Raw genomic sequence first — 14677 nt, 5'->3', positions numbered from 1 at the left:
ATATATATATATATATATATATATATAATCAGGAGACTTAAACACATCTCAGGGGGGTGCATTTGGGAGTGACTCAGTATAACAGGAAGGAATCAGAAGACTTATGAGGACTTGTTAACCATGGGAACTCGCCTTTGCTTTACCTTGTCAACTGAGCCTTTTCATTTGTGAAATCGACATCACTCTATGTGCTTCAGCTTTAGGGGTGAAATTGTTCCAGGAAACCATCCCTGCTCTTTGTAAATTTGGTGGAAGAGACTAATTCCAAGATAAAGGGTTGGGCCTAGGTTGCTAATTAAAATTTACTGTTAAGAAGCAGATGTATGGGGGTAAAGAAATTACTGTTACTGTTTTGATGTTCTCTGGAGTTCCTATTTGGTTTGATGTTATGTAATGTTATGTGGAATTATGCACACTGTTTCCTCACTTCTTAGATTAACAGCCTGCTGATGATTGACTTGTGTTCCTTTTGACATTCTAGCTTCTTTGTTGAGTGTTTGAAAAAATAAATACAGAATTATATTTATTTCTTGTCTTAGAGGGTCAAAACTCCAAACAGTCATTAGTTTGATCTTCTGTATTTCTTGAAAGACTCATTTCTGAGTCTTCTGGGTCAGTTTCACATCTCTGCCCTTAAAGCAGATTGTAGTTCCCATAACCATCTTCCCCTCAAACTGTGTTAGATCTGAGATGAAGAAAACTCTGAGAAAGTCTATTCTAGTGGGTAAACTTCCCATAGACAGAAGCTGTGTCTATCTTAATCACTGCTTTATCCCCAACTTTCAAGACTGGGAATTAAGCTGATGCTTAAAATATAACTATTACATGAATAAAGTTGAGTGTTCAGTGAAAAGTTTTCAGGTATTCCAAAAGGAAAAGGGGTTCTCTTGTCAAATAAATTTGGGGAAAGCTATCTTATATACTGAATTTTGGAACAGTCACAATACACCTTAGTGTCCTAAAGTCTCTGAGATATCTAGGTGGAAAATCAAAATCCCGTTAAGCCTTGTTTATTTGAACATTTACGAACTGTTGAGGAAGTGGTGGCCTAAAGCAGAGCTGGTGTAGCACCACACTATTGTTATTTAATAAATACTTCTTAAGGTGTGTTTACTGAATATGCTGTGATCCTGCGTTGGTTAATTCAGAGATTTTTAGTAGCGTCAAGAGAAGATGGTGGATTCTTGGCTATGTTGAGAGAAAAGACTAGAGGCTGTGGAGGAAAAACAGCCAAGGGTGAGGGTGTGAGTGTCAACATTTCTGAGGGGAATTTTGATAGTGGGTGTCAAGAGCCTTTAAATTTCAAAATTTTACTTCTAGAACTTAATCCTAGGGAAGTAATAAGATGTATACGAAGCTTTATCAATCAGAATGTTAACTATGTTAATTTTATTTTAAAAAGAAATTACCTAAGTGTCCCGTAAGAGGTGATTGGTTGAGGAAATGATTAGATAGCCATTCAATGAAACATGAAGTGACTGTTTCAGTTCTTTTGCTATGTAAAAACAACAACCAAAATCCTCCAAACTCAGGAGGCTTTAAACTACATTTATTATTTTCCATCACTACGTGGGTTGATTGGGTGGTCCTTCATGTTACACATAATGTTGACTGTCACTCATGCAGCTGATTTCAGATGGCAGCTGGGCTGGGCTGGGCTGAGGTCCAAGATGGCTTGTCTTACCAGTTTGGCATCTTAGTGCTGGCTGTTGGCTAGGATACTTCGGTTCTCCTTCTCATGGTCTCTCTATCTCCATGTAGTATCTCATCTTCCAGGGCCTTTCTGTGTGGTTTCTCTTTCCAGTAGGATAGCTTGAACCTTACATCTCTGGTTTTTAGGAGAGCAGAAACAGAAGCTGCTAGGCCTCTTCAAGGATAGGCCCAGAGCTGGAATAGTGTCACTTCTGTAGCATCTGTTGGTCAAAGCTGTCATTAAGCCAGCCCAGATTCAAGAAGAAGGGAAATATAATCCATTTCTTTTTTTTTTAAACATCTTTATTGAGGTATAATTGCTTTACAATGGTGTGTTAGTTTCTGCTTTATAACAAAGTGAATCAGTTATACATATACATATGTTCCCATATCTCTTCCCTCTTTGTCTCCCTCCCTCCCACCCTCCCTATCCCACCCCTCCATGCAGTCACAAAGCACCGAGCCGGTATCCCGGTGCCATGCGGCTGCTTCCCACTGGCTATCTACCTTACATTTGTTAGTATATATATGTCCATGTCTCTCTCTCGCCCTATCACAGCTCACCCTTCCACCTCCCCATATCCTCAAGTCCGTTCTCCAGTAGGTCTGTGTCTTTATTCCTGTCTTACCCCTAGGTTCTTCATAACATTTTTTTTTTCTTAAATTCCTTATATAATCCATTTCTTAATGGAAGGAGAGACAGATGTGTACAGGAAGGGGAGGAATTTTGGTGGCCATCTTTGGAGACTTATGATGGCCATTAAAAATCATGTTCTATCAAAATATCTTATGGCATTAATGTTAAGTGGAAAAACATGTTAAGAATAAAACATTGAGGAAAAAGATAGTACAAGACTTTATATGGAATATAATAAGGATTTTGTCTAAAATTATACATACACACGCAGTTAAAAGGAATTGGAAGCAACGACATCAACTTGTTAACAGAGGTTGTCTATGAGTGACAAAATTGAGAGTGTTTTCATTTTCTTCTGTACACATATATGAATTTAAAAATTTTCTGTATCATCTATTCGTTGTTTTAATGACTCATTGGGCCATTGAGAAAGTCTTGACAAATTTCAAAGATTAGAAGATATATGTATTAAGTTCTATGATCCCAGTGCCATAACATTAGGACTACAGAGTTTTAGCCAAAAACTTCTATCTACTTTGACATTTAAATATATCCTGAATATTCCCTGGGGTAGAAAAAATTTCAAAAGAAAAGCTGTTTAAAGAAGAGTTCTATACATAAAACATATGCAGCCAGTGTGTGTAATCTTACATGCATTCATCAGAAAATATGATTGATGATAAATGAACATTTACTGCAAAACGGCAAATGTAACTAAACACAAAGGAAATAGAAATTATTAAGGATAAAGAGATATTGATGAAATGGAAGACAAACTGTAGTAAAATGTATCAGTAAAACAGAAAAAAATGTATCTTTAAAACACTAAAAAATAGACAAGAATTTGTCATATTGTCATCAAGAGAAACAGAAAAATACAAACAACATTAGGAATGAGATGGAGACATAACTTGAAGAGATTTTAAAAATTTGAAGGAAACGTTATACAGAGAAATACCAGGAAGACTGAAAAATCTCGATGGAACAGACTGTTTCTCAAGAAACATTTTAATGATCATTGACACCAAATAGGCAGCAAATCTGAATAGATCAGTAAACATAGTAAAAATTGAAAAGATAATCAACAACTAAGTCCATTTAATTTTATAGGTATGTTCTACCAAACATTTCAGGAATAGAGAGTCTTTATTATGCTAACTGTTCCAGAATATATGAAAAATGGAAAGCTTCTCAATCCATTCTATGACACTAAACTACCGATACTAAACCTAGAAAAGGAGAATGCAAATATTTAAAGAAACATTATTTCAAGCTAGTTAATATATCTGTGCGTGTTATGTCATGTGTGTGTTGTGTGTGTGTGTATTTCCAGAAGGAGCAAGTCCACTTTTGTTTGTTGGTTGTTGCAATTCTCCAAAGCCTTGGCCAGCTGGGCTGGTAATATCACTGCAGATTAAATCTGTGTGGGTGTAAATTTTACTGAATTCGGATTGGGACTTCAAACCTGCCTAGGGACCTCAGAAATGTCTGCCTCTAGACACAAGAGAAGAGAGAGAAGGGCAAGTTAGATTTTATCACTTCTTGGAAGATACATCTGTAAGTGGTGGCTTAGCTAGGACCTAGATTCTAAACATAGCAAAAATAACAATTAATTTAACTATTGGAATTATAGGAGGAAAAAATTATTTTCTTAAGTTGATAGTGATGAACAGGTACATTAAGAGAAAAGAAAGGTCTCAGAAGATAGCCTAACTTTACACCTCAAGGAACTAGAAAAAGAACAAAGTAATCCCCGAGTTAGTAGGAGGAAGAAAATAACAAAGATCAGAGTAGAAATAAATAGACTAAAAAGACAATGGAAAAGATCTTTATTATAGAAAATTTAGAACATGCAAATAAACAAAAGGAAGAAAATGAAAACCATTTTGAACCCCATCACTGTTAACATTTTGATGTGTGTTGTTCCAATCTTCTCTGCAAGCTAGTGTGTATGTATGTGTGTTTTACAATGTGAATTGACCATAAAAATGTTTTTGAGTCTACTTTTTCCCCCCACTACTAGTATGTCACGAGCATCTTTCCATCTCATGATTAATATTCATTACATATGTATTACATAACGTTAAATATTCATTATTCCACTTTCTGTCTGTCTGCCTCATCATTTTTGTAACTGAATTCCTACCGTTGGAACCGTTGACTCACTTTTTTTAGAGAACAGATTATTCATGCAAAAATTTTAGATACAAAATGATTTTTGTATATTTTCAAGGAAAACAAAATTAAGCTTTGAGAAACATAAACGTTTGAAATTAAGTTCCTTAGTTAAGAACAGGTGTATAATTCTTTGGAGGGACTTTTTAGGAGAAAGCTGTATGCAAAATATTTCTTCATACTATATAGAGGACTCTCTAGGGCATAAATGACAGATACCCTAATTCGAATTGAACATAGCAAAAAAGAAAATTTATGGGTGAATGTATCAGTTTTCTGTTGCCTCAGTAATGCTGCAAAACAACCAACCACAAAACATCAGTGACATACTCAGAAGTATTTATTTAGTCTATGAGTGTATGGGGCTCACTGGATCTTAGCTGGACTTACTCATGCATCTGTGGTCGGCTGCTTGTTTGCTAGGCAGCTCTGCTGATCTTGGCTGGGCTTACTCAAATGTCTTGGGGTTGGCTGGCTATTGGCTAGGATACCTTGACTCTTATTTTATGTTTCTCATCTTTCAGCAGGCTAGACTAGGCATGTTCTGATTGCCATGGCAGAGGAAAATGAGCAAGAGGGTAAACACACAAGTGCTATTTCAGGCCTCTGCTTGCTTCCCATTTGCTATCACATTATTGGCCAAAGCAAGTCACATGACTGAACCCAGAGTCAGATTGGGAGGGCACAGCCAAGGACCCAGATACAGGAAGGGGTAAAGAATTGAGACCATTAATGTAGTCAGTCTGCCTGGCATATGTAGCTAAAATAGCCTAGGGATAGATGTAGCGTCAGTGACTGCTGGATCCAGGGTTTCAATTGATGTCACCCAGTTTGATTTCACACTATTCAAAGTTTGGCTCTGCTTTCCTTTGCGTTAGCTTCATTATCAGGGAAGCACTTTCCACATGGTAGTACTCAGAAACTCTATCTTGAAAGCAAGTAATTCTAGCTAAAAAAGAGCTTATCTTTCCCAGTTATTCCAGCTAAAGTCATGATAGGGAGTGTTTTTGGACCAATGTGGGTCACATGCCCATCCCTAAACCAGCTATCATGTCTGGTGGATGGAATATGATGATTGGCCAGGACTGGGTCATGTTCTCATCACTGGCACCCTCCAGGATAGAATGGAGGGAGTCAGCCTCACCTAAACCTAATGAACTGTGGGTCGAGAGTTGGGGACAATTTCTCTAAGAGAAATAGGGAGTATTACCAGAAAGGTGGGGCGGGGTGGGAGAGCTGAGGGAGAATGAATGATAGGCAGGTAAAAAAAGATGTATAATGCTATTAATGCACTTATTGATACTACCAACAAAAACTATTTATTGACTATTCTGTGCTAGGCACCAAACTGGGTGTTTTAAAAGCATCATCTTACCTATTTCTCACAATACCGAGTAAGGTGATTTTACCCACATTTTATTGATTAGAGAAGGGAAGCATGTGACAGTTAAATAATTTGCCTAAGGTCACTCAGCTTGTCAGTGTTAGAATGGATATTTGAACCTCGGTTGGCCCCTCTCCAAAATCTGTGGTCTTAGTGTTTAAAAGCTGAAGAAAAAGAAAGAACACTAAACATACCCTAAGAGGAAGAGCAGGAGGCCATGATGCACCCCATTAAGGCCATTTGGATCCTAACACTGAAGGGATAATCACAATCCTGTAGCCCTAGCTATGTAATCTGCACCAAAGTACTTGAGTAACCATGACAGGGAGCTTTTCTCTAGGTGTTGTGGGACCAGGAACTCTGACATGGGGGACTGTTTCCCTGTGCCATTTCTGTACAGTTGTAGGGTGGTTAATATGAATATTTATGTCAACCAAACTGGAAAAAATTCTCAAAACACTAGCCTGAAAGATGTGTATGAATGGGGAAAGAGACAGGACTGCCATGTTCCTTGGTGATAGCATTTAGGATCTGGCTATATGTATAGGAGACTTGTTGGTTGAGCCACCTTTTTCTTCTAGCTCCGAGATGGCCAATAGGTTCCGACTCATGTGTCAATACCAGTTGATTGGTAAACCATCTAGAGTGTTGTGTTGAGAAACGTTCTGGATTTTGTGGGAAAGAGAACTTTGATGGATTAGTATTGTCTGTAATGGTTACAGGAGAGGGAGGTAACAGCCTGCTTGACTATTATTTGACATCCTAAGAAGCAACAACTTCTCAGAGTCACTGTCAAGCCACTTGTGTATGGTGGTCATGTCCCTAGGATGGAGTATTTTATAGCTAGGGTCTCTATGATAAGGAATCCTATGGTGATTTTTTCTGGTGGTCCCAACTGTCACTTAGCACAGACTGAAATGCAGAGCTTCATTTTCTTAAGGAAAAATGAGCTTCTTTTTTGCTCTGAGAACTTTTCGCCTTGCTTGGGAGCAGGGTTGGGGGGAGTTTACAAAATGTTTACGTGTAGTAAGTAAAGTTTGGGGTTGCTATTATTTTTAAATAAGCATGGGTGTGACTCTATCATCTATCATTATCATCAATCTATCATCTATATATATATTTTAAAAATATAATGCAATTAACAGAGTTCTAAAGAAATTTGTTTTTGATTATCTTTTTTTCTCGTTTTTCAGATCTCTGGATGCATTTTCTGGTACAGACTATGAAAAGAATGCAGTGAAAATTCTGGCCAACAGTGGAAATATTGGCTTAATCTCCAACTTAGTATAGCATCCCTTCTCTTCTGTAGCACCTCATAATAGAAGAAAAATGTATGGAAGTGCAAGAACAATCACCAATCTGGAAGGTAGCCCTTCCAGATCTCCTCGTTTGCCAAGGTCTCCTCGTTTGGGCCACCGAAGAACAAGTAGTGGGGGAGGTGGAGGAACAGGCAAGACTCTGTCCATGGAGAATATCCAGTCCCTTAATGCAGCCTATGCTACGTCTGGACCCATGTATCTGAGTGATCATGAGGGGGTGGCTTCAACAACTTACCCAAAGGGCACCATGACTCTGGGAAGGGCCACAAATCGAGCTGTATATGGAGGCCGAGTCACAGCTATGGGGAGTAGTCCCAATATTGCCTCTGCTGGACTTTCCCACACAGATGTCCTTTCATACACGGATCAACATGGCGGTCTGACCAGCTCATCCCATCATCACCACCACCAGGTCCCCTCCATGTTGAGGCAGGTAAGGGATAGCACAATGTTAGACCTTCAAGCCCAGCTCAAGGAACTTCAGAGAGAGAATGACCTCCTCCGGAAAGAGCTAGACATCAAGGACAGCAAGTTGGGGTCTTCCATGAACAGTATTAAGACTTTCTGGAGTCCTGAGCTCAAGAAGGAGAGAGTCTTGAGGAAAGAAGAGGCAGCCCGGATGTCTGTCCTCAAGGAGCAGATGAGGGTTTCCCATGAAGAAAATCAGGTAGGTTATGACTCATCTCAGTGTTTTTCAGCCTTGGCTTCTCACGGAGTAGTTGATGCTTTGCAGATGGTACCACAGCCTGTGCAGAATAAAGTTTGGCATCATCAAGATAGCTATGGCTTAGTATGTGTTTGACTTGGAGACTAGCAGAGGGCATAGGAAATATAAGGTTACAGCTTGTGATCTCCTTGTTTTCCAATAACCTTTTCACATTGTTGTAGAAGAGGGGGGAATCACTCCTCATTGGCTAACTTTATACTTGGTTATTTTTGTTTTCTTTTTCAGTAGTCACAAGAGCAGCTCAGATGTACTTCCTTCTGAATAGAAGAGGAAAACGCTGATTTTCGCAAGAGTAGACGCTTTTTTTTTTTTTTTTGCGGTACGTGGGCCTCTCACTGTTGCGACCTCTCCCATTGCGGAGCACAGGCTCCGGATGCACAGGCCCAGCGGCCATGGCTCACAGGCCCAGCCGCTACGCGGCATATGGGATCTTCCCAGACCGGGGCACGAACCCGTGTCCCCTGCGTCAGCAGGCAGACTCTCAACCACTGCGCCACCAGGGAAGCCCAAGAGTAGAGAGTTTAACAGCAACATTTAGAGGGCCACATGTGACTGGTGAATTGATTTTTATTTTAATGCACCAGCAACATTTCCTTCTAGAATGAGGGAAGTTGGTTCACTAAATAGCAAACTGAACAATATTAAATGGGATTGGATAGGATGGGTTTGATGTCATGTTAGAGAAACACAGTAAATTTTAACCTGGTCTTTCTACCTTTATTCATTCGATATTAATTAAGCACCTACTATGTGCTTACTCTTTTTTGATCCATCTTCCATGTTTTCCCATTGTCTACCTGCAGTTATGCCATTCCCCTGCTTTAAAGCTCTCAATAATTACTCATTGCCTCCAGAATGAAGTGTACCTCTGGGTGAGCCTACAGTACCTTCTACTGGAATGCCTGAGCCAGCCTTTCCAGTCTTATCTCATACAACCTCCTTCCACATCTTCTGTGCTACCTGCACTACCACTTGGTAATTCTTGCACATACTCAAAGTCTCCCACCTCCTTTCCCTTCTGTTCCTTTCCATTCGTGGCCTTCTCAGCATCCCCTCTCCCTGCCTCTTTTTGTTTAGTCCTAGCTAGTTTTCACTTTCAAATCCTACCTATACTGTGAGGCTCACTTATATGCTGCTGTTCATAGGGGCTTTGGAGTAAGACATGCCTGGGTTTATATCCCAGCTTCACCTCTTATTAGCAGTGAGATAAATGCTAAGAGATGGGGAGTAGAGGCTGTTGTGCCATTTGGCTGGAAAAAATTCCCAGATGTCATTTAACTTTCTGTAGAAGCTGGAGGTAATTTTAACTTGGCTGAACTAGTCATTCTCTGATAGTTGGTCCTGATGCTGTCCTAAGGAAGCTCTCTGCTTTTCTTGGGGTCATCTGCTGGCTTCTATCTGTTTCCCTGGCTGCCACCCCTTTGGAGTCCAAGCAATGTAGAAGCATTTCTGATCTGTATGAGAATCTGCTCTTCGTTTTCCTTCTATGTGCGGAAAGCAATCACCTTATCCCTTTGATTATCTGACAGAGCCTTTGCTGGTTTTCAGTTGTGGAAATATGATTTTCGGTTGGAACAGAAAGCTTTGTTCTTCATTCCTAAGTCAAATCAATGCCCTTCACTATCATTTCTGCTTTTTTCTGACTTTGCTGGTTTGTGAAGTCCTGTTATTGCTATGTGCATTTCCCCAGTTCTGTACTGGTTTTCTTCCTTTTTTAGTTGTTTTGGAAAATGGTTAAAGCAGTTTAGGAATGATGCAAGTAGTGACAAAAAGTTTGGAAGCCATTTTTAAAACTGTCAGCTCCAAAATTACTTCTTTCTTATGGTTTTATCATTAAAAACGTTTTTGAGCACAGATCCCTACTTATACATGTATATTTATTTATAAATTACACAATGTGCTACTGTGACATTCACAAAGAATTAATATGGAAAATAAAAAATAAAATAAATAATTTATTGAGGTACATTTTAATGACACACAAAACCTTTTTGCTTTGACTAAAAACATTTTAAGCCCCTTGTCTATTTTGTAAGACATGGTTCAGTTTAAAGCGGGTAATATCCACAATTCCACTTAGCTGTCCCATGTTACCTTAGCCAGAAGCAAGTGAATATTTGAGGGAACCTCTTCCTTGTTCTGGAACCTACAATGATCACAGGCTACCTTGGTTACTGTGGGTGACATATAACTATGCAACAAATGACCCAGTGAAAGCCCTAGTCTTAATCTGTATATTAAATATAAGTAAACTATAATTATTTTCTTTTTTAGGTTAAAAATATAAAAGGAGGAAGAGGCATGGAGATTTTGAAAAGTCAATTTACTTGCAATATGAAGTAGTATTACAAAGTAAAGAATATAAAAATTGACAAAAAGCAAGGTATTTAAAAAAACTGAAGTGCCCCCCCCCCGCCCCCCGCCCAGAAGTATATCAGGATCCCTTTCAGGGGTATACGAATACCTGTTGGTCAGAATAGGGTCGGTCCTGCTGCAGTAATCAACCGACCTCAAATCTCAGTGGCTTAACCCATCAGAGATTTATTTCTTATTCACCTGAAGTTATGAAGCAGGTCAAGTGACTCGCCAGGGCAGCTCTCCTCCAGGCAGTGACTCAGGATCCAGGCTTTCCGCATCTTGGCACGTGGCTTCAAGAGTTGCTACAGCAGAGGAAAAGAGTGCCTGTGGTGGCACATTGGCTTCTCAGTTCCTTGGACTGGAAGTGACACAAATGCAAGGGGGTGTGAGGTGTAGTCCTCTCTTCTTTCCAGGAAGGAGAGGAGAGTCAGATATGAAGGAGCACTAAAAATTTCTACCAGTGGAGTTTTTATATTTGTCAGAAAGTGGAGCGAGATGAAATAAAATTTGGGGAAGAATCCAGAGTTCTGCCGTTGCTGCTGTTTCTATTATTACTGCTGCTGCAATCAGTAGACATCAGTTGGGGGCTTACTGTGTACTAGGCATTGTGCTTAGAGCTTTGTGTACATCATCTTATTGAGTGTTTGCATCAATCATCTGAGGTAGGTGCTAGATTTTTTCTCATTTTACAAATTAAAAATAAATGTAGAGAGAATAAGCAGCTTGCCCAAGTTCACACAGCTGGTAAGTGACAGAGCTGGTCTTTAAGGCTTTGGTCTATTTTATGCCAACACGTAAGATCTTAACTTTATGCTTACTACCTCCTTATAGGATCACTGAGCTATGAATAGAATCTTAGTATGGTAGGAAGATCACACTTCATATGTTAGGTGAAAAACATGACTAGTTTTGGTAGAATGATTAAGAATGTAATTTAGTTTAATTATGATTTTTGTTCTTAATTAGGAATTTATTTCTTCTTAAACTTTTCTGTATGGAAGAAAAGAATGTAAAAGAGAGAAACAACACTTGATTGTGGTTTCTTAACAACCACAACAAATGTAGTTCTACCAGCGGGTATTTGGATAATTAGAATTTCACTAACTAAATTCAGGTGATCTAAAATGATTTGAATTGTGCTATGTGAATAGAAATGGGAAGCAGGTCCATTATAGTGTGGAGGTGAGGATATTTGAATGCTCTTGTATATGAAATTCATAGCTCTGTGAATTTAATGATCACAGGCACAGACCTTTCACCCTTATGTGCAGTGTTACAGAGGTCTCCCATTCATCAATTCCTTTGCAGTATATTTTGAAGTCCTTGTGGTTCTGTCAGAGGAAGCTGAACCCAACTCCAGATCTAAGGGAGGATTTTGAACAACCGCCCTGTGTTAAAGGAAGTACAGACCTTGGAGCCAATGGGTAGGTGGCTATGACCAAATTTCTTATGTGTGAAGGGTAGACGCCCAGGTTCCTGGATGGATATTCCACCCCAGACCCCCTTCCCATTCACACTTCCTAGGTTCTCTCCAAGGCCCTACTTCTCAGCCACAAAGATCTGCATGTATAGAAATACATTTGGGATATTAAGAGTTGCAGTGCTGATGTGTGGAATTTTTGGTTTGTTTGTAGAAACCAGAGTGCATGGATGCAGAGTTATCTGTATGCCAGCACTTGTGCTTTTTGCTTCACAATGTATTTTCCTGATGGAGGAAGAGTGGGGAGGAGTCTCGTGCTCTCAACGTCACACCTGTAGACTGATTTGGGGAGAGATGAGGAGAAAAGATTTAGAATAGATGTTAGGCTGCCACTTGAGGTAGTCCCCTTTTTATTTTTAATGGCCTGTGGGGTTAGAGTGGATGTTGGGGGCAAGAGAATGCAACTGTGTATGGGGAAGTTAAGTGACCCGTTTTCTCTAAAAGATGATATGGTGGTCTTTTCTTTACAACTCCATTCTATTTACCCATACAATGGAGATCAGAGAGAGAAAACATGGTAGAAAATACATTTTCAGAAAGTTCATAAGGACTTATATCTTGCAGTTTTGTGCATATAGGTTATTAACTTTTCATATCCCTGGATTTTTAATGCAATTATTAACTTTGTATTTTTAAAATTATTTTAAATTATTATTATTTATTTCTTTATATTTGGCTGCGTTGGGTCTGCATTGCTGCATGTGGGCTTTCTCTAGTTGCGGCGAGCAGAGGCTACTCTTCGTTGTTGTGCACATTGCTTCTCACTGCGGTGGCTTCTCGTTGCGGAGCACAGGCTCTAGGCGCGCGGGCTTCAGTAGTTGTGGTACGTGGGCTCAGTAGTTGTGGCTCGCTGGCTCTAGAGCACAGGCTCAGTAGTTGTGGTGCACGGTATTCGTTGTTCCGTGGCATGTGGGATCTTCCTGGACCAGGGCTCGAACCCGTGTCCCCTGCATTGGCAGGCGGATTCTTAACCACTGCGCCACGAGGGATGTCCCAAACTTTGTATTTTTATTGGATTATTTTTTCCAAATTAGGCATACATAAAGCAGTTTTTAGACATTTTCCTAATTCATGCATGGCTAGTCAAGGATCTGCATGAATATAAATAGCATCATACTCTGGAAGATTGTACTAGATCTAATATTTACCCATCTCGTGTGTGCAGAAGTGGGACAAGGTCACTGGGAAACGTAACCTAAGAAGTGTAAGTAAACCTGTCTGGGGAATGTTATGGCTTTTAAGCAATGGTTATGTGATAAATTCTATTTCTGGCTTAACACAATAGAAAATAATCTACTCTAAATCAATATTAATAAGGGTTTTTGATGAGTTTTAGAGCTAGTTTCACATATGATTTATTGATTCTCATTTTGAGCCTGTAACTTGAAAAGGTCGAGGTGGATCACATTTCCGTGTTTCCTTTATTATTATTTTTTCTTTTATTTATATAACTGCAGGGCCATTTCAACAGAGGTCATTCAACTCTGTTCTAAAATATTCATTTCACTGTGAGTGTCCAGATATGAAGAGTTGTACCAGTTGGAAGTGGGTGACAGAATTAATTCTATCTCCTGCTGAGAAGGTGGTGAGGCAGCTTCATTGTGAAGGGGTGTCCATTGACAGTTAAATGCAGCTGCAGTAACCTTGAGTACTGAGTGTTTATGAGATCAAGGGCTTATCCCTGGAGAGTCGGGTCCCATCAGGTTTGTGGGTGGTACATAAATATATTCACTACTCAGATCTGTCTTATCCCTATATCTTCTTTTGGGCACCATTCCTTCTACTACTCTGAGATCCATGGATCCCTCAAAGCCAGGTTTCCAAAGTGTGTCCAGGGAAGTGACACTTTCCAAAGGGGATCTTCTGGTCAACTAAACTTAAGACACAACATACTAGATACTCCTCTCCTAGAAATTCAAACACTATATTTTGGGTTGAATTCTGTCCCCCATAAAAAAAGATATGTTGGGGTCTTAACCCCCAGTACTTCAGAATGTGACTTTATTTGGAGATAAGGTCTTTACAGAGGTAATCAAGTTAAAATGAAGTCCTTAGCGTGGGCCTAATCCAATATGACTGGTGTCCTTATTAAAAGGAGAAATTTGGACACAGGCATAGACATGCACAGAGAGAAGACCAGTGGAAGAGACAGGGTGAAGATGGCCATCTATAAGCCAAAGAGATACGCCTGGAACGGATCCTTCCCTCACAGTCCTCAGAAGGAAGAACCCTGCTGACATCTTGATCTCGAACTTCTGGCCTCTAGAACTGCGAGACAATAAATTTCTATTTTTTAAACCACCCAGTTTGTGGTACTTTGTTTTGGCAGTCCTAGCAGACTAATGTAACATATCAGCATGTGAAGTGCTCTAACTCTTGCAGTTAAAAATATTTATTAAATTTGCTTAACCCAGCAATTTCCCAAACTTACTTGACCATGAAACTTTATCTTAAACTGAGCACTCATGTATTACGCAGCTATTGCTGCAGTAATGCTGTCTAACAAGCCACACCAAAACTTGCTAGCTTAAAAAGATAAGCATTTACCTCTCCCTTACATATTTACACGTTGGCTGCAACTTAGTTGGGCAGGTCTGGACTCTGAGCACCAGGCTCTAGGCTGAAAGTGGGATTCAGGTATGTTCCACGTGTTTCCACATTCTCTTTGGAACAGCAGCTGTTCAGGGCTTTATCTTCTGATGGTGGATCACAGACACCAAGTGATCCAACCAAACCACATAGATGCATTTAAAGCCTCTGTTTGCATCATGTCCACTAACATCCTGTTGACTAAAGCATGTTATGTGGCCAAGTCCAAAGTCAGTGGGGTCAGGGAAATCTACTCCCTGCAAAGCACAAAGGGAGTGAAGTGAAAAAAAAAAAAAAAAAAAAAAAAAAAAAAAAA

The 14677-nt window shown here is 39.6% G+C and overlaps 1 protein-coding gene across 1 annotated transcript in view; it reads left to right on the top strand.

The window, feature by feature from the left end:
• ERC2 (ELKS/RAB6-interacting/CAST family member 2) overlaps window positions 1-14677 on the top strand; it is a gene marked incomplete at its 3' end in the record, with an annotated part of 575666 nt that overhangs the window by 24493 nt on the left and 536496 nt on the right. The window contains exon 2 of the mRNA XM_007451771.1: window positions 7082-7874. Coding sequence (XP_007451833.1) covers window positions 7218-7874 — 657 coding nt within the window. The remainder of the gene's footprint in view (window positions 1-7081; window positions 7875-14677) is intronic.

The sequence above is a fragment of the Lipotes vexillifer genome, unplaced genomic scaffold (assembly GCF_000442215.2).
Source record: "Lipotes vexillifer unplaced genomic scaffold, Lipotes_vexillifer_v1.1 scaffold521, whole genome shotgun sequence".
In the NCBI taxonomy this organism is placed as follows: Eukaryota; Metazoa; Chordata; class Mammalia; order Artiodactyla; family Lipotidae; genus Lipotes; species Lipotes vexillifer.
The sequence above is the reverse complement of the archived record's forward strand: the minus strand, read 5'-3'. Positions and strand labels throughout refer to the sequence as shown.